General features: G+C 39.0%; 1 protein-coding gene across 19 annotated transcripts in view; it reads right to left on the bottom strand.

Moving 5' to 3' along the window:
• The window catches only part of ACACA (acetyl-CoA carboxylase alpha), a 279,058-nt gene that overhangs the window by 112,000 nt on the left and 142,695 nt on the right, over window positions 1-24,363 (bottom strand). For 14 of the 19 annotated variants that reach the window (XM_015078426.3, XM_053212303.1, XM_027034321.2 and 11 more), the window contains 6 exons: window positions 14,580-14,603; window positions 11,813-11,956; window positions 10,931-11,027; window positions 9,678-9,791; window positions 5,350-5,406; window positions 5,073-5,117 (listed from right to left, as the gene is read on the bottom strand). In XM_015078426.3, coding sequence (XP_014933912.2) covers window positions 5,073-5,117; window positions 5,350-5,406; window positions 9,678-9,791; window positions 10,931-11,027; window positions 11,813-11,956; window positions 14,580-14,603 — 481 coding nt within the window. The remainder of the gene's footprint in view (window positions 1-5,072; window positions 5,118-5,349; window positions 5,407-9,677; window positions 9,792-10,930; window positions 11,028-11,812; window positions 11,957-14,579; window positions 14,604-24,363) is intronic. The other 5 variants (XM_027034311.2, XM_015078428.3, XM_027034313.2 and 2 more) reach the window with 4 other exon arrangements.

Raw genomic sequence — 24,363 nt, 5'->3', positions numbered from 1 at the left:
AACTAATTCTTGGCAGGGGTGGGCAAAGACTCACCAAAATCGAAAAAACCACTTTCATTAAGTTTAGCTAAGAAACAGTGTTATGAGATAATATAAACTTTTTTTTAAATAACTTTTGAGCAAATTTTTAGCTCCACAGTGGGGTCCTCAATTTTAAGCGTGAAGCATTCAGGTCAGGAAATGGCCAGAAGTTCTGTGCAATGAGAAACCAGAATTATTGAGTGATTCTTAGAAAGACAGACAAGTTCTGAAGACTTTTATAGCAAGCCGTCACTTCCTTCAGTGCTCAAAAAAATCGCAGAAACAAAAAACACAGAGAAGAAAAGCAGAAGTCTGCTCCTACAGTTGCAGTCAATTCCTTCACCCCACCTCATCCTGAGACTTCCAATTTTTCTACTAACAGCATTCATGCTTATTCCATCACTAATGTAATTGCTTTCCAGGCATTCTACTAGTGTTATGGGCAAATATAATAATTGAATGTACACAAAGAAAAACCCTCTTAGTGTTCTGGTACCAAAAACCAAAAGAATGCAACATTTCTCAGGAAGAAATTATACCCCTGCTGTGTTCTAATCAGCCAACCATCATCAAGACAATCAAAATAATTTGCCTAAATTAGCCAATCAAGACACCCTGCAAATCAGAGAATGTGAAAACCTGCAACAGAAAACATCATAGATGATTATGATACTAATAATCATGTTAAAAACCTAATGAGATGAAGAAATTGGAAACTTGCTGGTGCAATTCTCTTTTACCTCAACATGCTGAGAACTAATTGTATAGACTGTAATTAAAACAAAAACCCAAACCAAACCTTCTGAAAAACTAATAGTTGATCCACTAGCAAACAAAACTACCAATTTTTTCCAACTTTACTGAGATATAATTGGCATATCAATTTTTTTAAAGAAATGAACTACTAACCATGATAACTATTTTTAAACATTTTTTTAAAGTTTATTTATTTATTTTGAGAGAGACAGAGACAGCATGAGTCAGGGAAGGGCAGAGACACAGGGAGAGAGAGAGAATCCCAAGCAGGCTCCGCAGTACTGTCGGTGCAGAGCCCGATGCAGGGCTCGAGTTCACAAGACCGTGAGATCATGACCTGACTCAAATACAGGAGTCGGATGCTTAACCGACTAAGACACCCAGGCACCCCACCATGATAACTGTTTTTGATAGTTGGTTCTTCCTTCAGACCCAAATAAGTGGGAATCACTCATAAAACTGGTAAAACTACAACTATCTCCTAGGTCATTTATAGGAGAATTTTTTTAATTGCCTAAAGTTGTGCAAGCAAGATGCAAAAGGAAACCTAGATAAAACTGATTTATCACAGTGTTTGGACCTAATGCTTTTGTTTGGGTTGCAAAGTATCAGAAGAAATCCTAAATATTCGCACTTCCATATCCCTAACAAAACTTTGCTGAAAAAAAATACGGAAAGCTTCAAAAAGCTTAATACTTACACTCCAATCAGACAGCACCTTCTGCTACACTTTCTGGAATTCTAGATCTGAAATGTGAGTGAAACTAAGAGACTTAAATACTACATAAAGCTGGAGAACTGCAGCTGATACAGCTGCAGAAATTCAAAGACCCTGTTATTTTGCTTTTAAAGCTTCAATTTTTTTAAAATAGGAAGGAGGTATTTACAAGGATGGGTTTGTTTGTTCTCAAAATTGGTTTAAATATCAATGTTAAGCAGTTAGGCAAGCCCTGTTATGGGCACTTGATTTAATTAGATGGCCATGGAAAGAACCTCAATATCAAGACTCCTTAGTGCTGGTGGATACTGCCTGCTGGGAGGAACAGGCTCCATACTCTAAGGGATTCTCTAAGAGACTAAGGCAGTAGCAGACATTCCAGTGCTCAGCTCTGTGGAGACTGTAGTGATAGACAACAAAGTTTTGGAAATGCTTACAGTCTTCATTGGCATCTGAATAAGCACCTAACAAGATATACACTCTCTAGGAATCATTACTCTGGCCCTCATTTGCCTTGTTCTGGTTCTGAAGCAGCATGAGAGACGAGGACCATGTGACAATGGCACAGCTGCTTCATTCCACACTAGCCAATGCTGTTCTTGAACAGCCTTGGTAACCTTCCTCCTCTCCTTGCCCCCTCATGTGCACATTTTCTCTTCAATAATATAGGGATTCACAGTGTAGAACAGGGGAGGCTGCATACATCACAGTGGATTACCAAAAAGCCAGAGAGATCAAGGGATTCATCTCTAACACTCCCAGAAAGCTTCCTTTTTTTCACACTACACTAACTATGGGGCAAGCACACATCAGATGACATGACAGAGGCTAAGCGTCCTCCACGAATGGCAAGCTACCACCAGCAGAGGAACTAAGAGCAGCACCATGACAATGAGCCCTGGATTTGTACAACTCCTGCCAAGGCTTCCTGGCTATTGTAGATCCTGGATGGAGCTCAGTAATAGTTGCCCTTGCCCCCTGCATAACCACTAATCACTTCTAAGGAGTCTCACATAAAAACACCCCAATTCCTCTGTCATTCAATTCTTCAGAGAAAATCCAGTCCACACCAAACCTTAATGTTCTCTACGTCCTAAAGCAACCTTTCCTATACTCATCACAAATCACTTGATAATTTAACTGATTACTCACTTGATGCCACTATAAATAGGAACTGGACAATGATTCCTGGGGAAGACCAGCTACTGGGCTCATTTCCTGGCAGATTTTGCCTATACGTGTCCCTATTCAACCTACTGGATAGCAGGGAGAACAAAAAAAAAAAAATGTTTTAAAGCTGTAGATACATTCTCGGACATGACAAAGATTCAGAGGTAAGAAAGTACAAAAGAAATAATGCCTATTGGGGCACCTGAGTGGCTTAGTCGGTTAAACATCTGACTTCAGCTCAGGTCATGGTCTCGTGGTTCGTGAGTTCAAGACCTGTGTCAGGCTCTGCACTGACAGTATGCGGCTTGCTTCAGATTCTCTCTCCCTCTATTCCTCTCCTGCTCACGTTCTCTCTCAAAATAAATAAAAATAAAAACGTTACAAAAAAAAAAAGGAAAAGAGAAAGAATGCCCATGGAAATGAATCACTTTGGCTTTTTAAAAATTTTAACGGAGAGTTTTAATCCATTGTGGAATGCTTACTATAGGAAACCGGTTACTGTGCTATAAACATCAAGACTCCATCTGAATTATTAGGGAAAAGGAAAATAATTTTACAAGTTTACTATTATTCCCCAGAATATTATATTATTCCAAAGTCAGTGAGAAATGAAAGATCACATTAAAACTTAAGAATCTAGTCCAGTATTCTTTCTTCCCAAATCCAGGTCTTGGCTCTGGCATGTCTACTTTAGTTCAGATCAGCATTTAACAGCCATACTATTCATTCATGGGCTTCCATATTCTATCCCAAGTATCAATTTTATTCTCAAGCTCTTGATTTTTCTCTCTAAAGCCCCAGGGTTCTCTTTAAGCTCCTCATACTTCTCCACTGCCTCTAGTTTCCTATCTAAAGTTATTGATTGATACATATCTGCACTCTGCTTGATTTCCTGACATCAATAACACAGGGGAGTTATACAGTCTACAACATTTCCTAAAGCATTTCAGAAAATCTTAGCTCTTTAGCTTGAGGGTAGTCTGTCTTGTTTCTCTGTAGACTAGACCAACAAGGTGAACTCTGAGAAGGAAAACAAAATGTCAAGTGCTACAGACCTAATAGACAAAGGGCAATAAAAGCAGTCACACATAGGTCCTTGAATTTAGAAAGTCCTTTCCAGAATCCCAAATGCTATCTTCATTACAAATGAACAGTGCTTGAAAACTAACTTATCTTAATTGTTAAAACAAAATTCTTTAATTTTTTTAATGGTTTATTTATTTTTGAAAGAGAGAGACAGAGTGTGGGTGGGGGAGGGAAAGAGAGAGAGGTAGACACAGAATCTAAAGCAGGCTCCAGGCTCTGAGCTGACATGGGACTCGAACCTACGAACCATGAGATCATCACCTGAGCAGAGGCTGGACACTTACCAACTGAGCCACCCAGGTGCCCTGAAACTCTTTTTTTTTTTTTTTTTAAGTTTATTTATTTGAGAGAGACAGAGACAGCACAAGTGGGGTAGGGGCAGAGAGAGAGAGGGAGAGAAAGAGAATCCCAAGCAGGCTCCAAGCTGCCAGGTGTGGAGCCTGAATCCACAAACCATGAGATCGTAAACTGAGCCAAAACCAAGAGTGGATCACTTAACTGACTGGGCCACCCAGGTGCCCCCCAAATAAAGTTCTTATCAGGAAAATTAAGACTTCCTAATATCTTCTGGAATCTTACTTAGCTACAATAAGATCAATTTTTAAAGAAATATGTTAACAATAATCAGTCATTTTAGAAAATAACATCTTGATTGCAAACTGGATTTTTGACCTTACTACCACAATGGGTATGATTGTGGATATACCATTGTTTGGATGCCAGGCTATTAACTTAGTTCTCTTTTCAACAAAATTTTTACTCTCATAAATACTAACAATTCAGTTAAATGGGAGAACAAGCAATTTAATGCTTAATTTTATTTATTTCCTGCTCCTAGAATTAACATAAGACAAAAACACCAACTTAGGTTCTGTTAAGACATTTTAAATAATAAATGATTGTTTTTCAGAATTGAGAATTCTCAATAATAGAACCTGAATCCAACTTTGGTAGAAGCCAAAACCCCAAAGTACAATCAACAGTTCTTCATTACTGAAGTCCCTATGTTCACTCTGCACAGAAGAGATTAGTAGTTAGTTCCCACTTCTTCCTTAGTCATCTGGATAAATGCTTGTGTTCATTCTTAACTATTTCTCAGAGTTATACTGAGAGTTCATTACAGGGTTAAAAAAAAACAAACAAACAAACTTTAGCTGGAACACTAAAAAAGAACTGGAAGATTCATTTTAACACTTTCTAAAAGAAGAACCAAACATCAGTCCAGCTCTTCTAAAGAACTCACACATACTCTATATTTAAATAATTGGTGGCAGATAGATAAAACAGTAAGTAATCTTTCATTGTGGTTCCTTTTACTTACATGAAATCTCTGATCCACCTCACAGTTGACCTGTTTTCTGAAATCCTTTCAAATGAAAGACAGAAAAGAAGAAAAAACAGAAGCTGGCAATTAATAATAAAATTAAAAACGAATTAAGTAAAAGGTGATGAGTTAATGTTTTTTCTTGATTAAATTTATAGGAAAAAATTTATTAGATTCTACAAGAAATAAATGATTATAATTCCATATTTTATTTTTTAAAGTTCTAGAAGCAGCGTTAAGACATATTGGGGGGGTATCGGTCACGTGCCAGTACCTTTTGTGCGACCAGGAAAGTAAGGCGCCGTATCCCATGCTCAACCAGGGTAGCTTTCTACAAACAAAACACGTAAACAGAAGATAGATGAGATCTCCATTCATCCTAAGTTTTACCCCATTTAATCCTCAGAAAGCTCTGACTGGGCAAGCACCCTTTTTTGTGTATCTACATCTTGCCTCAATACCTTCAAACTTGCAAATAAACATATCTCAACCTGGCTCTGATGGAATAGGTTTCATATATTGATCTGGACAAAACTGAAGGAGAACTCTGTGGAAAAAGATCACATGAAGTCACCTAAATTCTCTAAGGACTATTTTACCTCAAGGTGGACCTCAATATAATTTCTGCTTATCAAAAATCACGTTAATGGGCCTGTATTCAAACGTGAAGATTCATACTGATACAGAAACTAAATGTAATCAGAGGGAAAAGAAGAAATTTCCATACCACAGAAAATTCAGGTCCTACACTGTTATTTACAGATACTACCTATCATCAGATACTGCATTCCTAGAATTCAGCAGAACAAGTCCTGACCTTTCTAGTTCTTCTAAAATATTTCCCCCCTATTTTACATGAAGGTATTTTTTTTTCAATGCTCTTTAAAAATTGGCAAAAGCAATGTTTCACAGGCTTTTAAATTTACTGGCTACTGACATCTCCACCTGGCATAGGCGAGCAGCATATTAGAAGGCAACAGACACCAGCAGCTTCAAGACAGACTCTCATAGGAGTCTTGGGCCTCTGGATCTAAGCCTTTCTCTATAGCGTACTGCTCATTTATCTCAAAAGTAGAAACAAAGAAACAGGTTAATGAATTAAGTAAGGGACATACTTTTAAAGGTCCCTAACAAAAAGGGGCTACATCACAACAAAGAGAAAAGCAATGCCACTAGTTGAATGCCCTGAGAGGATATATGAATAATACAAATAGAAAAAAAAAATGTAGATTTTCACAAACTACAGTCAGACTTTAGTTTGATCACATTCCTTGCTGTAACTCGAACCAAGAGCTATGTTCATAAGCCAATTCTTAACTTTCATGATACTATGTATTTTTTAAGTCCAAATTAGCTTCCCCTTATGAATAGGCACATTCCTGAGCCATTTTCCTCCTACTTCTCCATTTCTACTATGGCACAGCTTAGTAATAAAATTAACTAACAGCATAAACAAAAGATAACTGGAAAAATTAATTATCTAATAATAAATCCCCAGACGAAACATGAAAAAATTTTGGCTTACTAACATTTAAAAAGGATCTGTACTGGCATCATACCCATTAATGTAAATAACCAAGTACTGATACTACAGTAAGAAAAAACTGTTTTAGAAGAACACAGTGTAGTGGGGGCTGCCGTGGTTATCAGTCTTTAAGCATGCCTAGGAACAGAAACATTTTTTTCCAGCACCAACAAAGAATTCCACTACAGCCAAGTCCTTCAAAGACAAGCATCAATAGCTATGTTCTGGCAAGGGAAGAAAATAACTTTAATAATGCCATGATTTAAAATCAAAATTGTTATTGCTTTTAAAATTCCACAAGTGGCTGACAATAACAGGAGAGCAACAGGATTCTGATTACATTGTAATAATGCCGGTCTCACAGCAAGTCCACAGCTATTACCCAGCGATTAGGCGTCAGCACCTGGAGAAACTCCATTTACACTGACTGCTTCAATCTCCTCCACAAGTCATTTACAAATATATGATCCTAATTTCTATGAGAGAAAAAAAGACATGCTGGGACTAGAAGATTATTTGGACAATTTGGATCAACCTATTTGATAGTTTAATGTGTGCTTAAAAAAAAAAAAAAACTTTTTCTAAACTGCTAGGAGCATGATCATGAAGTGAAAAACAAAACTAGTTATCATTTCAGGTTTTTTTAATTGCTTCTCCTTCCCTTTCTATGTTTTTTTTTCCCCCCCAAAACAAGGAAGTGAAAATGTCAAGTATTCCTGGATAAGCACAGTACCTAATGCAGTTAATAGCTTCTCTAGGCTTAGAATGTCAGCACAGTGTACCCTTAGCCTTTCGAAAAGCATTAGACAAAGATGCTGGATTTCTCTGTGCCTCAGTTTACAAGTTCAGTAAAGGAAAAAGGCAATTTCCTATTGCCAGTTAATGTTACAAATATATGCAGTAAAAATAAAGAAACTGTTTCTTTAAACCAATGTGTGATGATATATAAGACTTGGATTTGAGGGTAACAAAAAGCCTAAAGTTGAGGTCAAAACAATCAAATATCGGCAATTAGTGCCTCAACACCTGGGAAGAAACGGTCATATGTTATTTCATCAAGCAGCAGAGTCAGCAGCCACACATAACAGTAGGTCTCTTACAGCTAAGGTTACCTTGGTCACTGGTCTCAGGTTAATTTTATGAGGTCACTAGTCCAGGTCAAGAAGAAAGGTAAATTTCTCTTCTAAAGAAAAACTCCCAGGCATGTCCCGTACCTTCACTTCTCTGAAAGTACCTTTTCCTCATCTTGGCCACTATAATCTTACAGTCAATTTGTGTGCTTTGAGAGTGTAATGGATTAAAGACTCATCTGAAACACAAAGTTACCATCTTTTCCTGAGTATCTACCATCAGCATTACATGATGTGAATGCCTATGGCACTAACTGCTTATATTGCTAAATTAAATTTTAAAAAACATCTACTGAGCTCTCATTATAACAAGCAGTATAAGTTAGGTGCTTTCCATTCAAAGGAAACACATGAGTAGTTGTCATTAAGGGCAGCTGAAGAGAGGTGCTTTGGCATCTATCACATGTCACAATGAAATGTAACTGCAGATTATTATTTGAGCATGTCTAACCATTCCCTCCAATAAGACTATAAGCATCTTCAGGGCTAAGAATGTATTATTTACTAAAGCACCTAGATCTGTGACCCTTAGAGCTGGCATCACAAGCCTTAAATTCAGGTTTTTGCTATATCATCTACCAGTGGGTGATCAAGGGACCTTAATCTACTCTGAACTTGAACTTTTCCCCATGTGTATAACAGAATAATTCCTGACTAATCCAGCCCCATGAGACTGTGATAAGGTGCAAATAAAAAAGTTTACATAGAAGCTCTTTATAAAAAAAAAAGGTATCATTACTGCTAATAAATATATGATGACCAATTAGAAATGCAAGGAAGAAAAATACATTTTAGTGAGGGCTACTCAGAGAAGGCCTCATGAAAGCAGTGAAATTTGAGACAGCTCTTAAAACAAGCAGAAGAAGGGAGGGAGGGAAGAAGGAAGAAAGGAAGGGGAGAGAGAAAGACTGGAAGGAAGTTAGTGTGAGTAGAAAACCTTTCAGATGAGGACCACAGAAGAGATGAAGTAAACAAAGGTAAATGAGACAAAGACTTAGGAGCAGCAAAGGCTAGACTGTGAGCCTTCGTTAATAGGATGATGTTAAATATCAAGCTACAGATGTATCTTGAGGGTAAGAGAACCAACGCTAAGTGGGAGAATACCTTGGTAAGGGGGCATTTTGGACATTTAACTTTGTGGAAGTGAGCAGAACCGAAGCTGGGGGGAGAACAAGGGGAACACAAATGGATCACAAGTAAACCTGTTGCCATGCCTCAGATGTGAGGTAAGAGTTTACACTAGAATGGTGGCATTGAGAATTTTAAAACTAAGAAGAAAGAAAGGGTAAGAGACACTGTAAAGAAAAACCTCAGAGATCCTGATGTCAGACCTGATGGAAATAAACAAGTAAGGATTGTGGGTAGAGGAGTAGATTAATGGAATGGCAAGGAAAGGAAGAAGTCAATGATTTCCAAATGACTAGGGGTAAAGGGTTTGGTTACTTGGGTTTGTTTTGTTTCTTGGGGGTGGTTGGCAGGGGGTCATAAGAGGTGAAGGAAAATGATGGAAATTTAGGTTTAAACTATGAAGTTGGATGTCAACACAATATATCCAAGAGACACTGAATTGAAAGGAGAATGGAAGTATAACTGATACTTTCAAGGGACAGAAGGGAAGGATATAGAAGGAAACTCAGGGGAATCTAGGCCTAGATTTATGGAGTTAAGTCACCAAAGGAAAATATTCAGCAGGCGAATGGAAGTTCAAGACAGAGCTCTGGGAAAGATTTAAGAACACAACTTACTTTCCTTAAAAACATTTTGAATATTTGAGGTCTATATTTCTTGACATAAGATATTCATTACATACTATTAAGTCACTTTGGAATTTCACCCCTACAGGCAGAACTATGTAAAAGACATAGCCATTATCAGTGGTAAGATTATCAGTAGGATACATCAGCAGGAAAGCGGCCACCATCAATTTCCACCCAACCTAGGACTTACATTTTGTTGGGTAAACTCTCTGAACATAGCTGCCAGTCTGTCATCCTCAATATCACAGTCAGTCTTGATAGCCACATTCAGAATGTGAATTGGTTCATCCCTGGGGACCTGTAACTCAAGAACACAACACAAAGAAATTAGCAGGCTGGTTAATATAGAGGCAGAGAGAAGTTACAGTACTTGGTAGAATACCTGAAAAAGAGATACGCCTCACAGGACATTCTGGTTTCCCCACTAGTATGAATAAGCAAATTGAAACCATTGATCAGGGGCGCCTGAGTGGCTCAGTCGGTTGGGCATCCGACTTCGGCTCAGGTCATGATCTCACAGTCCGTGAGTTCGAGCCCCGCGTCGGGCTCTGTGCTGACAGCTCACAGCCTGGAGCCTGCTTCAGATTCTGTGTCTCCCTCTCTCTGACCCTCCCCCATTCATATTCTTTCTCTGTCTCAAAAATAAAAATAAACATTAAAATTAAAAAAAAAAAAAAAGGAAAAGAAACCATTGATCAGCATCCACAACAGAGATCAAATAAAGTAAAACACCTAACTTTTCAAAGATAAGGCAGCAAAGGCATTACCCAGAGGGGGACTCAAATCCTGACTTGACATGAACTTGAAGACCACTGTGTCAACTTTTTCATGAATAAAATGGGAATGAAACCATTTGTCACATTTCTTCACAGAATGTGAAGAAAAACGAGTAGAAGAAGCCATCTGAACATATTCTCACATATTTCCTAACAATTTATCAAACAGTGGAAGTATCAAACCATGGGAAAATCACCTCATCAGGAAAAAGCAGAATTATCTGTTTACTGTGAAATGAAAAGAAGGAATTTAATAAAAGGACAAAGTTCTAAACAAAATGCCTATTTTTCTCCCCTGCTATCTAGTCTGCCATTCCCTGAATACTATGATAGCACCATTCTACAAATATATAAGCCACCACTAAGAATTAAAGCAACCACAGCTCGAGTCTTGAAAACAACATTCAGAGACTCAGAGGCAGCTGCAATGGATATGGCTGAGTCCAATTGCTATTCACAGTATGGATTCCAAGATAAATACAGTTTGGTTTTTTTTAGATTAGAATTTATATTCCATTTGTTCCCAAAAATACTTTGATGAGGCATATAAAATTAAATAATATAAAGTAGGGTAAAAAGATGGATTCTTCCAAAGCCAGAAAGATAGCATATACTACAAGTCCTGTGTCTGAAGTAACAAAGCAGTCTCTCAAAGGGAACACTATACCTTGTCTTCATCATACAGAGATGTGTGACCTGCCTCAGGGAACGTGGGGCTTTGGGGTGGGGAGTCACAGAAGCAGCCCATCACTTCATCAAAGATCCTGAAAAATACCAGAGAAATACCCACCATGAAAACCCAACTGGCAGAAAACCTAAGTGGCAGGAAACTAACGCTGCCATTGCCAGCCCAGTCCACAAGAAGAATCTATTCTGCTCTGTGCTCAATAGTCAACTGAATAGAATCACCAGTGGCTAGAGGTGACATGCAAAATTTCACCAAGTGGCAGAAATTAGGAGGATGGATTGTTTAACCTTTAATAAACCATATATATTTTTTCTTTAAAAAAAAAGAATGATCTACAGCTTTTTTGTTTTTTTCATATGTAAGCTATGAGCACTGCTGTCATCATCAGTCTTAAAGTAACAGAAAGAGCCTGGGACTGGAGCAGTGATAGACCAATGTAATTACCCCTCCCCCTAGGGTAATGCATCAGTATACATCAAGAGATAGATGCTGAATGCATTTAATCAAAAGATGTATCGTCTCTGGTGGGGCTCACTCTGGTGTTGTGTTTAATTTCTCCTGACATTTCACTCATCACAGAGCAGACAGCTTCTTCTGTTAGCTCCTAAGGAAAAGATGGTTTTTGTTTGTTTCTTTTTTTCTGACCAGGCTCATATAACAAGTAGAGGCTTGTGGAGTCTGAATAAGAGGTAGAAATGGAAGAACATATACCTCTCCAAGGACATATACAGCAAGGGCTATATCTCTTTAGCTGGCTCATGGCTATTCTGGGGGCCTTTATTCACTTGGCAGAAATTAGAGACCCCAAAACAGAGATGGCTATAGTTCCCCTTGAACAGACACAGTTCCACAGTGTCTTACCTGACAAAATCTTCGAAAGTCCGAAAAGAGACCATTCCGCCCATCCGCTGACACGGTGGAGTGAATGAGTTGTCCAACAGCACATCGCTGACACTAGCTACGTGAGTCATGCCATAGTGGTTGAGGTTGGAGGAGAAGGACATTCTAAACAGTAATTCAATCAAGTGCATTAGACAAGGAAGTTAGGAGTAGGATTGGGAGAGTAACAATAGAGAAAAGGAGCAAGAGAATACTCTGAGGTAGGGTCAGGTTGCAGAGCAGATTTGGTTTTTTACCCACTGTGGATAGGCTTGTCTTGATGGATTCACATTAACCCTTTCATTTCAATTTTACCCCACACAAGCTATTTTTAGCACCCCCAAATTTCTCCAAATAAAAATCTAAGGATAGTGAAGAACTATGTAGCAGTTTTAATACAAGGACGCCATGGCATGACTAATGAATGAATAGCACACAGGGGTTCAAAACCATCCTGCATCTTCCCCTTCCCTAAAACATTCCCTTTTTTAAAAGGAAGGAAGCAAGCCAAGTGGGCTGTAAGTAGGCAACACTTAATCTACTGTAATTCCTAGAGAAAAATGCCTTAAGTATTCACAGATAGATATATGCATGTACAACAACAACTAAGTCATTTGGAATGGTTTAGTAAATCATCACAGAAAGCATTTATCATATAGAAACAAGTCACAGTTTATAAAAGGAACTTTACTGAGGTATTTACTTCTTCCTTTACTGGGCTGACGGGGACAGCCTCCCTTTTTGAAAAAGAGACATTTTTCAACTCGAAATTGCAAAATTTCCTCTTTTATATTTAAACACTCCTATTCCAAAGTAAACATATCCTCACCAAAAGCCCTTAAGAAATCCTAGTAAGATGCAAAAGGGCAGAGCATGGGTCTCAAAGTATGCGTAAGCATGACAAACAGGTGTTAAATGGAGATGCTCCAAGAGAACTGTTTGTTCAAGCTAAAAACATAAGGAGTCTGTATATTCCTTGATGCACCTCAGCAGTATGTACTTAAAAGAAATACTGGGAAGTATTTCCAAATGCCCAATCAATCTGGACGGCCTGTTAGGAAAGACAAAGTAACCGATGCTTTTAGGACTTGCCTGCCATGTTACCGGCATACTGATCAGAAGCAAGTTCAGAACAAGGCAGGGGCACCTAAACTTTGGGGAGCTGCTCAAAAGTCTCCTTGAAGTGCACCACCTGCAGTGTTGCAGGGGGAAGAGAGGCAGCAATGCAGACTACAGATCTGCATACATACTGTACTCTATTCAAACTGTCATTATAAAGGCAATGGAATTTTTCAGGGGACGGAGTGCTGGTCACACAGACTACAGAGACTGACACTCCAAGTTTTTATTCCTTGGCAAATGAGGACTGTGAAAAAGGCACTTCATCTTTTGACAGTACCAGAGAGTAGAAAGGCAGAGTGGGAGAGGAAACCATTGATACCATGAATGAAACAAACACATGAAACACGCATCAAGCAAGTCTTACACATGGTGCTCACTAGAAACTGGGATTCAGAGTTGTATGAACTTAGAAATGCTATCATCCTCTTTTCTAGGATCACCAAACATATTTATAAAGAAGCAAGTTTGTGAGGCATTATATCTTTTTCTACCTGCCTGGCATTAGACAGGAAAGATAAAAGGGTTCCAGATAACACTTAAAGGGAACTGCCGCTGAATAAGCTAACAGGCTGTGTTTGTGGCAAACGTGGGGTTAAGTATCTTTTTCACTCTACTGAACCCCAGGGGAAATCCACTGTTCAGTTTCCCCCACTACTATGCTCAGGGGCCAGGACATAGCTTTTCTGGCAGGCAGGAATGAACCAAGTCCACTCTCAAAGGGCAGACACAAAGACCAAACCAATGCACTCCCTTTTCTCTCCCCATCCAAACTGGATTCTGAAAGCTATAATCAGTTTTGATTACTTAATATTTAAAGGGAGAGGAACAAAACAAACATAAGTCTATGAATATTTCAATGTACAGAACTGATCATCTACGAAGAACTTGCCACCAACTTATTGCTTTCCGCTTTGGCGTTCTGTAGATCCAATTCCAATCAGAACTGCTATCCTCTCAAACTTGCGTTGTGTTGCCTTGCTTGGCTCAGAAGCAGGTGGAACCAAAATTACCAAAATATCACATGTGTTATATATTGGCCCGGAAACTTCTTCACAGGGTTATATACATCAAAGACTTAAATACACTTTTCAAATGTTAATCTTGTAAGTCTGAAATAAAATTTGGTTTTCATATCATTGTAACACTTTAGAAAAGTAGCTAACAAACTGATAAAACATGAGATCAGCTATTTCTGCATTTGCATTCTGCTAAAAGGAGAAGCAAACTCAAGAAACTAAAAATTAAAAAATTAAGAACAATTTGCCAGGGGAAGAGTAACCTAAGGGTTTCTCCTCTGAAAGCCCCAAAGTAGACAGAGAATGTAGCAAAAGACGTTTACAGCAAAGCTGAACAGCAGGCAGACAACTCCCCTATCATATACAGCTAGATGGGGGGCTTCTCCATACTGAGGCTTTCCAAGTGTTGCTTTTTGAACAGCTGAAGAAAAGCTGCAGACATGTTTTCCAAACAGAAAGAATAATTTAGTATGTCCAAAGGGGAACTCAGAACTCCCTAGCAGAAGACAACATAACTTGTCAAATGTAGTGTTAATTTATTTCCCTGATTTCACTATTCTAAGTTACAAAAAATGTGCTTTTAATTGGAAAAGAAACTAAACATACGGTACCTGTTTAGCGTGGGGATGTTCCCTCTGTAATTAAACAACCACAGTTAGTTACTGATAGGTTAGTGAAAGCCATCATAAAAGAATTGTCAGAGCAGATACAGACCGGACATGAAGAGCTCCAGCCTGGCAGCTCTGGCATTCAGCAGACATAATTAAGTGCTCATTACCCTTCACACACCAGGGTGCCTCGAAAGAGGCATACCTCTTGACCTACCTCACCAGAGCAACTGTTGCTGGAAAGGGTTGAAATGGATTACCATGGATTTTTAAAAATAAGTCTACTACAAAAAAATAATGCAGAGTGGTGATAAAACACAACCTCATGAAAATTAATTTAAGCTCTATGGACATGGCATATTATCTTAAGCTTCAACATGAAATGTCACTCTTGACAAGTCTTATAGAATCTTCTTTCTTATTCCTATTTTACTGAAAATTTACTAAGGAAGTCCAAAGAAGTTGATTCCACAGCCCCTCCCACCTTAACTGCTTTCCTAGGATATGAGATGAACTTATAAACTCTCCTCCAAAGAAAAGTAGCCAGGAATCTAGGTTCCCAGCTATCTTTTGTAAGCCCTTTTAACTATGTCTTCCTCCCACAGACCAGGGAGGTGGCGAGGAGTGGTGGGGGTGTTGGAAAGGAGGGTATTCGGTACTATGGGAGCTTAAAAAACTGAAAATCATGCAGAAATGTAATGATAAATGATTCTGTAACTAGAGTGATATACTTTGTTAAAATTAAGTAATTTATACTTTTTAATGATTTTAGGGTAATAATGACTTTTTAAGAGTACTCCAAGTTCAAAACTCTAGGCCTCTCATAAATAAAACCACACCTAAATTTGGCTAGCCCTAGAATTTCCTGACCAAGTACTTGTCAAAACGATGAAAAAAAGATTAGGGTAAGAATGGAAACTGCAAGGCAAGTTTCCTGCATTCTCTTGGGTCTTTGCCACCAATGCTTTTTTCTCCCCCCACTCCCCCCCCCCCTTAATTTGATGTCAGTTATTTCCTCAACTGAAAAAAGTTATAAAATAAAAAATCCTTATTTTCAATGTTAAAAGGGCAAAGTTATACTTACCACCCACAATTTAGGAGTACTGTAAGGGCATTGATTGGTTGATATCTTAACCTTCTAACATTCTTTTATCAGCATTTAATCATTGTTGGGGTTTTCTGGCACACACAGGACTTAATGGACAGAACATTGTGGGTGGTGCTGATGATATGTGGGAAGGAGGAGAGAGGGAGGAAAATGATGCACTTTCCATGGCAGTGAAAGGAGCAGAATAGACTGAGCTGGCCATATAAATAAAATGCTGTGACATATCACTGCACACAAACTGTATACCTCATGTGATTTGTGAGTAGCAATGCTCTTTGCATCAAACCTGTATCACAGAGCTAATTCATAAGGCAGCAAGAGTAACCTCTGAGTGCAAAATCCTGCACCTTTGCTGTTTGGGTCCTTTGAGCCTCTCATTCAGGGGAAAGGGTTTCAATTTACAAGAGATCCTTAGTTACCATGCACGTAGCCATCCTCAACCAGTAAAAAGTATGCACGGGTTCTAGAACAGAGGGAGTTGTAGCTAAGCAGAAAACTAACAGTAAACGCTAATGAGAATATAGGAATGTCTTTCAAGACATCAAGGAATCTAAAGAAAGGAGCTACCTGCACAGTCTCCTACCATGAACCTCAATTCAAAGAGAAGAATCCTACAACTGAAGCAATCTCAGGTTCCATCTATTCAGGTTTCTGGAATTTAGAAACCAGTATAATCTCTCTAAACTGTTAACCAATTTCTTAAACTAATAAAATGGTGCCACTGCTTCTGCAGCTACACTCTAATCCCTTAGGGAGTCTTCACAGAATGAGGGCCAAGTTTTTAGTAGAAAAGGGCCTGAAATGAAAAGAACATCACCAACCAAAAGCCAGCCCTTTTTCATCAGCAATTCTCAAGCTCTCATAGGGAGCCCCTGCTGCTTTGTTATAGGAACCATGAACCATCTACACAGTATGGGGTAAGAACAAAAACTCCCAGCACCTCCAGTTTTTAACAGAAGGGCCTCAACTCAATCATACAAGAGGTAAGTTTAGATGCAGCTTATCCTCTTTGACAGAATAAGAATCTGTAGGGCTGTACATGAGATGAGCAGGGAAAGAAGGATAAACTCTATCACCAGGTAAACACTTAACCATGTCCATAATGATCATTTATATATTGTGTTACCCTTACATAAGGAATATTTGCTCAATTTAAGAATATGACCAGTGTGAGGTGCACCTGGGTGGCTCAGTTGGTTGAGCGTCCAACTTCGGCTCAGGTCATGATCTCGCGGTTCATGAGTTCGAGCCCCACGTCGAGCTCTGTGCTGACAGCTCAGAGCCTGGAGCCTGCTTCGGATTCTGTATCTCCCTCCCTCTCTGCCCCTTCCCCGCTCATGCTCTGCCTCTGTCTCTCAAAAATGAATAAACGTTAAAAGAAAAAAAAAAAAAAGAATATGACCAGTGTGGGATACTGCACACTAATGTGATGTACTAGAAAGTAGATCCATGGTCAACATAAAGATGAACAACCAAAGGAGAGACTGTATGTGAGTCAAATATGCTATTTATATAGCTTTTAATAAGATAAAATCTACCACATTTCACTGCATACTCATCATGCAAAAGCAGTCAAACTACTCAATCTCTGATAAGGCAGTCAACTACATTTTCAAATACATAAATGGGACATGAATTCACTTTTCATTAGACATTTGCTGTTTAAGCTTTTGGAAGCACTTATAATAAATCTTCATTCACAGTGTTTTGATAAATACTGGAATCATTTTCCTTCCAGCAGATTAGCTCCATTTTACAGATGTGATAACTGAGAAAGCAAAGGGAATATTTTCCAAGGACACTGCTTAATATACAATCATAAACCAAATTCTATACATTTTCTCACCTGTTCCTGAGGCTAGCATTACACTTCAATGTAGACTAAATTTAAAGAAGGACAAGAGAAATCCTTTGAATTCTGAGGTTCTTGGCATTAAGTCACCTCTGATTTTATTGATCTGCCTGCACAGAGTGGCTGGAGAGCCTGCTTCAATATGAATGCAAAGTCAGAGTTGCTGCCTGTTAGCTGAACCCTCTTTATTTAAGGAACACTGACTTCTCTGGCAGTCACAAGTTCTCTCAGCCTTTTACCAGCCCTTCCAGCTGAATTTCATTTTGCTTGATTCCAGCTAGCCCTACATAAATCTTTTATCATATAAAAATGCTCCCAATTCTTTTGCCTTCTAACTTGAAAAAAAAAAAAAGACCCTATATGAAAATGACGGGGATGCATGCAAACAAGCAGTGGTTACATCAAGCTGTGACTGAAAGCCAGTATAGGGCAAATCTTTTGAAGTAAGGCAGCAAAGCAGAATCAGAAGAGGTCGGCTGAATAACCTACTAGCAGTCGCTAACAGCACTACCATAGGAGAAAGAGCAATTTGGCTGGCTGTGACCAGTGGTGGTCTCCTTGTGTGACTATATTTCTGCAGGAGAATCCAAATCAAGAGGTGTAAAACACATCTGAACCATGTATTTCTACTTGGCATCTCCTGCACCACCTCCTTGCAGTTCAGATGCCCTGATTCCACTGTAGAGCTTTAGTTTACAATAAAATGATCATTGCTTCATTCATTTGCAGCTCCTTCAAAGCCCCTTCTTTGCTCTTCTGGAAGATTTTGCTCTTTTTGAAACAAGTATGCCAACAGAGCTGCAGCATATTACTGTTGCCTGCTGTATAATTAGCTACAAACCCACAGCACAAAACTACAGGGATTTACAGGTGCCCTGGATTCTGCTTTTCCTTCCCCCTGGAATCAGCTAGTCTTCTTTGACAAGAAGGGACCTTGGGCTACCCTAATGATATATTGAGAGTTTTAAACCCAGCTCTCCAATCTTACAAGTCTAGAGTGCCAAAATAACACAGCAGAGACTAGAAGCTGAGCCATGGATACAGGAAAGCACTTTGGTAAGCACTTAAACCTGCTGAGAATCTTCTCTTCTGCCAGATGCTTGCATCTTATCAGCAGACTACCCTGAATGAAGGAAGCAAGCACTGTAGGATTTTATTTATTTATAGCTCATTCTGGCCTGCTAACTACAACCAAGTGCTCCCACTGCTAAAAAAAAATGCTACAAGTTGGATGACTTTTGAGTGTCTCAGTAAGATCCAAAGAACACGCTAATCTCTGGGTGTCAGAGATTATCAGAATTCTCAAGAATGGCAGCAGGCCACTCATTAGTCACATGGAAGGCTTCTGATTTCTAAACTTCCTCACAACCTTCTTTATAAGAAGAAGGCTCAGCAGACACCCACTGACAGCTAAACATTGAAGGTGCCAAGCAGCCTAAACCGAGTCATGACCAAAACATGTGCTTTCAGGGGAAAGAGAACACAGCCAACCTCTTCTGGATGTGAAACATAAGAAACAGAAAGTGCGTGAATTAAAACATTATAACATAGAGGGCCAAGTTCAGAAGGAGCAAACAGCAGAGAAGGTACAGTGCAACATGACTTAACTAAAGCATGAATTTCCATCTAAGAAATAGGTGGAAATAAACACCAATAGCTCCTCACCCATTTATATATGTACAGAAACATACAACAAAATATACTTCTATCTCCTGCATCAATTTTGACGCTTATTTGAATCACAGATTAAAAGTTAAAAAAAAAAAAAAAAACTACGTTCACAAATGTGTATTACTTATGAAAATCATTTGGAGTTTTAAATTTCACACTCCCAGATTATCATAATATGCACAGCCACAGAGTTTATGGGATAATACTTTACATATGTTTGTATGAATATAGCTATATTTTAAAAGATCAAATACATAGACTGACTAAAGAACTTATTTGTTTACAGATTATTCTGACTTAATGTGCCCAAAGCTAAGTGAAATCCTAAATGTCAAATGATTCCATGAATTGTCAAAAGTAAAGACATTCAGAACGATGCCTTAGTTTAACAAGATTTTCCATTACCAGCACTAGAGAATGATAAACTAGGGTTTTGGAATGGGAAAAAAGACAAACACATACACACACACACCCCTAGGGCTCTAAACCCTGACTCTCACTAGAGAAAGGAAGAGAAAAGGGAATGCTGAATGATCTAGTCTGAGCTCAAGGATCAATCCATGTAAAATACTGGCTGAATTCACTAAAGAGCTGGGCTGATGGAATCTCAGACAAGAGAAATAAATCCTGAGTCTAGATAACAATAAAATGTTCTTTTAGTGAAGACCAGCTGTCCTGACGATTCCTACACCAAGAGAATGACTGAAAAAACTCACTTGGTTGTGGAGGGGCAGAGAGAGAGGATCCCAAATAGGCTCCACACTGTCAGTGGGAGCCCAATGCAGGGCTTGAACTCACGACCCATGAGGATCATGACACCTGAGCCAAAATCAAGAATTGGACGCTTAATGAACTCAGCCACCCAAGCTCCCCAAAAATAAAATCTTTAAAAAAAACCAACACAACAAAATCCCCTCTCCTCAAAAAAATTCTCATACAATAAGAAATAGCCTTTTTATTTTTATTTTATTTTTTTGAGAGAGAGACAGCGAGCGAGCACACAGAGGAAGGGGGAGAAGGGTAGAGGGAGAGAGAGAGAGAGAGAGAGAGAGAGAATCTTAAGCAGGCTCCAACTCTCAGTGCAGAGTCTGACATGGGGCTAGATCCCAGGACTTTGGGATCACAACCTGAGCCAAAATCAAGAGTCCGACCCTTAACCAACTGAACCACCCAGGTGCCCTGGAAATAGCCTTTAAATCTCAGAAGAAACACACCCACACCCACACCCACACACCACATATATAGGTTTCCTATTATGCTTAAGTCAAGAAAATCTCTGCAGTTTCTGTTCAAGTAAAGGGAATTTAAGAAGAAAAGGGTATATCTATACCAGAAGCTTCTCTGGGTGAAGCTCTAATAACTGGATCCTCTGGTGAGTAAGACCTACAGATGTCAAATAAAATTGCAACTACAGCTCCCAGAAAAAAACTTGGAAGTCTTGGGTACAAGATCAAGAAGATAACACACTTGAAAGATTTTTTTTAATGTTTGTTTGTTTATTTTGAGAGAGAGACAGGAGTGTAAGCAGGGGAGGGGCAGAGAGAGAAGGAGACACACAATCCGAAGCAGGCTCCAGGCTCTGAGCTGTCAGCCCAGAGCCCAATGCGAAGCTCGAACCCACGAACTGTGAGATCATGACCTGAGTGGAAGTTGGACGCTCAACTAAGTCACCCAGGCTCTCCAAGCAGATAACATACCTTACCTTGACTGAAGCCTACTTAGCAGGAAGGATGATTCAGAAAGTCATAGAGATTAGAAAGAAACTGTTCAGTCATCTCCTTTTTAAAAATATATTTATTTACTTATTTATTAAATGTTTATTTATTTTTGAGAGAGAGAGAACGAGCGAGCACGAGCAGGAGAGGGGCAGAAAGAGAGGGAGAGAACAGTGGGCTCCACACTGATGGCTGCTAGCACAGAGCCTGATGTGGGCTCGAACTCACGAATTGTGAGATCATGACCTGAGCTGAAATCAAGAGTTGGGCACTTAACCGACTTAGCTACCCAGATGCCCCCCATTTTTTTTTTTAATATTGAGAGGAATAACTGTCCAATTATACTGAAACACAGAGTGTCAAGCAAAATTTCAGTCAATCAAAATAAATAAGCCCAAAGTCAACAATACATGGTATACTTAAATATCTGTTAAGAGGATAGATCTCATATTAAGTGTTCCTTCCACAATCAAGTAAGTTCTAAAAGTATTTGAAATGTCAAGCAATACAAAGGCCCATGATGAATTTAAACAAAAAATAAAAAGGACCAAACATGGTGGCCATACACTACCTGTTCAAAGGGTGTCTTCTCCCTTCTTAGAGGCTGCTCTTTTCATTGGAATTTGTGTTTTACCTACTGCTCTAAAAATCAAAACATGTACCAATGGGACAGGTCTTCAATTCAAACAGTATCTAAGGTGTTTTTGAGAAAAAATACTTTGCTTCTGTCAGTTTGCAGACAGCCATGTTTCTTTCATCCCAACTCATGAGGGCTAAATCACTAGTCAAAAATAAACTGCAAGAATGGAATTTCACCAGGTGACCCCATATGCAACAAGAGACTGTGGTCTTGCTTTGATAACATAGCTTAGGAAGATACTCACTTCTAAGGATTGCTGGACAAAGTTAATCTACTTCAAATGAATGCCTAGCTAGGAATGTGAAAAACAAGCACCAGGAAAGAAAATGCAAGAACTGGTTTAAGAATATATCTGTTTTCTCCCCCAAGAATTTTTGGTTTGTTAACCCCAGGTGGTAAAAATATTGTAAATTCTGTTTTACATTGATAAGTAAAATATGTATATTCATATGCCTGTTCTCTGTCCTCATTGAATAATTTTTAAAAACTATTTCTTTACATGTTTATTTATTTATTTATTTTAGGGAGAGAGCAAGCAAGCAGGGGAGGGGCAGAGAGAGAATCTTAAGCAGGTTCCATTTTCACCATGGAGACCCAACACGGGGCTTGATCTCACAATGGTGAGATCATGACATGAGCTGAAATCAAGAGTCGGGTGTTTAACTGACTGAGCCACCCAAGGTGCCCCTCATTGAGTAATTTTTAAAGTATGCATAAAATATTGTAGTAGGGGCGCCTGGGTGGCTCAGTCGGTTGAGCGTCCAGCTTTGGCTCAGGTCATGATCTCAAGGTTCGTGAGTTCGAGCCCCGTGTTGGGCTCTGTGCTGACAGCCCAGAGCCTGGATTCTGCTTTGGATTCTGTGTCTCCCTCTCTCTCTGCCCGTCCCCCCGTTCACACTCTGTCTCTCTCAAAAATGAATAAACGTTAAAAAAATTTTTTTTAATATTGTAGAATATCTATCTACACTATCAGAGTGGATAATTTCTATAACTAGTAAGAACAAGAAACCTAAGAATTAGAGGTATTTGGGTTTGTTTTTTTTTAATCCATCCCAGGGGTACTACCATTAACATAAAACAAAGAGGGCTCAGTGTGACTGTCCTAATTAATTTTTAGTCTAGAGCTGAGCTGCCCATGTGGCTAGGAAGTGCTTGAAATAGGGCTAATCTGTATTGAGACATGCTGTAAATGTAAAACACATTCTAAATTTCAAAGACCGAGTATGAAAAATGAAAAATATCTCATGAATAATTTTTTATTACATATTGAAATGGTATTTTGGATATGATGGGGTAAAGAAATTGTGCAAGGTAATTTTATCTGTTTCTTATTGCCCTTTTAAATGTGGCCAACAAAAAAACTTACATATGTGGCTTGCATTGTATTTCTACTGGACAGTGCTGGTCTAAGTAGCAGTGATTCTTAACTGCAGGTGCTCATCAGAATTATCGTAGGAGCTTTTTCAAAAAGTGGTCCCCTGGAGCCTGGTTCAAAATAAAGCAGAATCTTGGTAGTCAGTATTTCAAAAATATTTCCTGGGGCGCCTGGGTGGCTCAGTCGGTTGAGTGCCCAACTTTGGCTCAGGTCATGATCTCACAGTTTGTGGGTTCAAGCCTGGCATCAGGCTCTGTGCTGACAGCTCAGAGCCTGGAGCCTGCTTCAGATTCTGTGTCTCCCTCTCTCTCTCTTCCCCTCCCCTGTTTGTCTCTCTCCCTCTTTCTCTCTCAAAAATAAATAATAAACATTAAAAAAATAAATAAATAATTCTGAGACTCATTAATTTAGAGGTTACGGGACATTGTGTCCTTGAGCTTTACAAGCTTGGGAGTAGAAGTAACACTGGTAAACTGTCTCCTGTAACTTATTTCTGTGGAATAAGAACCAATATGCTCATTGCCTGCTTGTTGAAAACAATAAGAATAGGAAAGAATAATAGTACTAAAGCTGGAAAAAAAAGTTGGAACTTGCCTCAAAACTAGTTAAAATTAAGAGACCCTGGAATTCTTTTATGAGATGAATAGGCCTATTATATAATAAAGAATTTGACAAGCCTTTGTCCCTGGTTCCTGGGAGAGAAATTCTAAGTCCTTGGAATTTCTCAAAAGAAACAGAAGTATCTTCATTATTCACGAGCCCCTTGGATTACATCTGAGTTTATGCTAAGAGATGTGATAACTCAAGATAGGGGTTGCTCACTAGAAAGACCAACCTTATGATTAGAGGGTTGGAGGCTTTGAGGCAGCTGGACTTCTGGGGAGGGGAAAGAGGTTAGAGATGGAGTTTAACTGCGGTCTGTGATTTGATCAATCATGCCACTGTAATGAAATCCTGATAAAAACTCAGGACACTGAAGCTCAATGGAACTTTGTGGTTGGTGAACACACTGATAATGCTAGGAGGATGAGTACCTGATTCCAAAGGGAAAGAATGGGAAAGCTCTGTATTCAGGACACACCCAGACTTTACTCATCTGGCTGGTCCTGATCGGTGTCCTTTATAATAAAACTGTATTCATAAGTATAGTGCTTTCTGATTTTTGTAAGTTGTTCTAGTGAATTATTAAACTGGACAGGATGGTGGGAACCCCAAATTTGTAGCCAATTGGTCAGAAGTGCAGGTGGCCGGGTGCCCCACTTGTGGCCCCATCTAAAGCAGGGACAGTTTTGTAAAGGACCAAGCCCTTAACTTGTATTATGTGACCTAACACAAGGTGGTTAGTGTCAGAATTCAATGTCAGTACACCAGTTGGTGTCAGAATAAGGTCATACCTTCAAACTGTAACAAAAACATTTGTAAGAAA

Source organism: Acinonyx jubatus, chromosome E1, assembly GCF_027475565.1.
Source record: "Acinonyx jubatus isolate Ajub_Pintada_27869175 chromosome E1, VMU_Ajub_asm_v1.0, whole genome shotgun sequence".
Taxonomy (NCBI): Eukaryota; Metazoa; Chordata; class Mammalia; order Carnivora; family Felidae; genus Acinonyx; species Acinonyx jubatus.
Note: the sequence above shows the minus strand (reverse complement) of the source record. Positions and strands in the feature narration are given on the sequence as shown.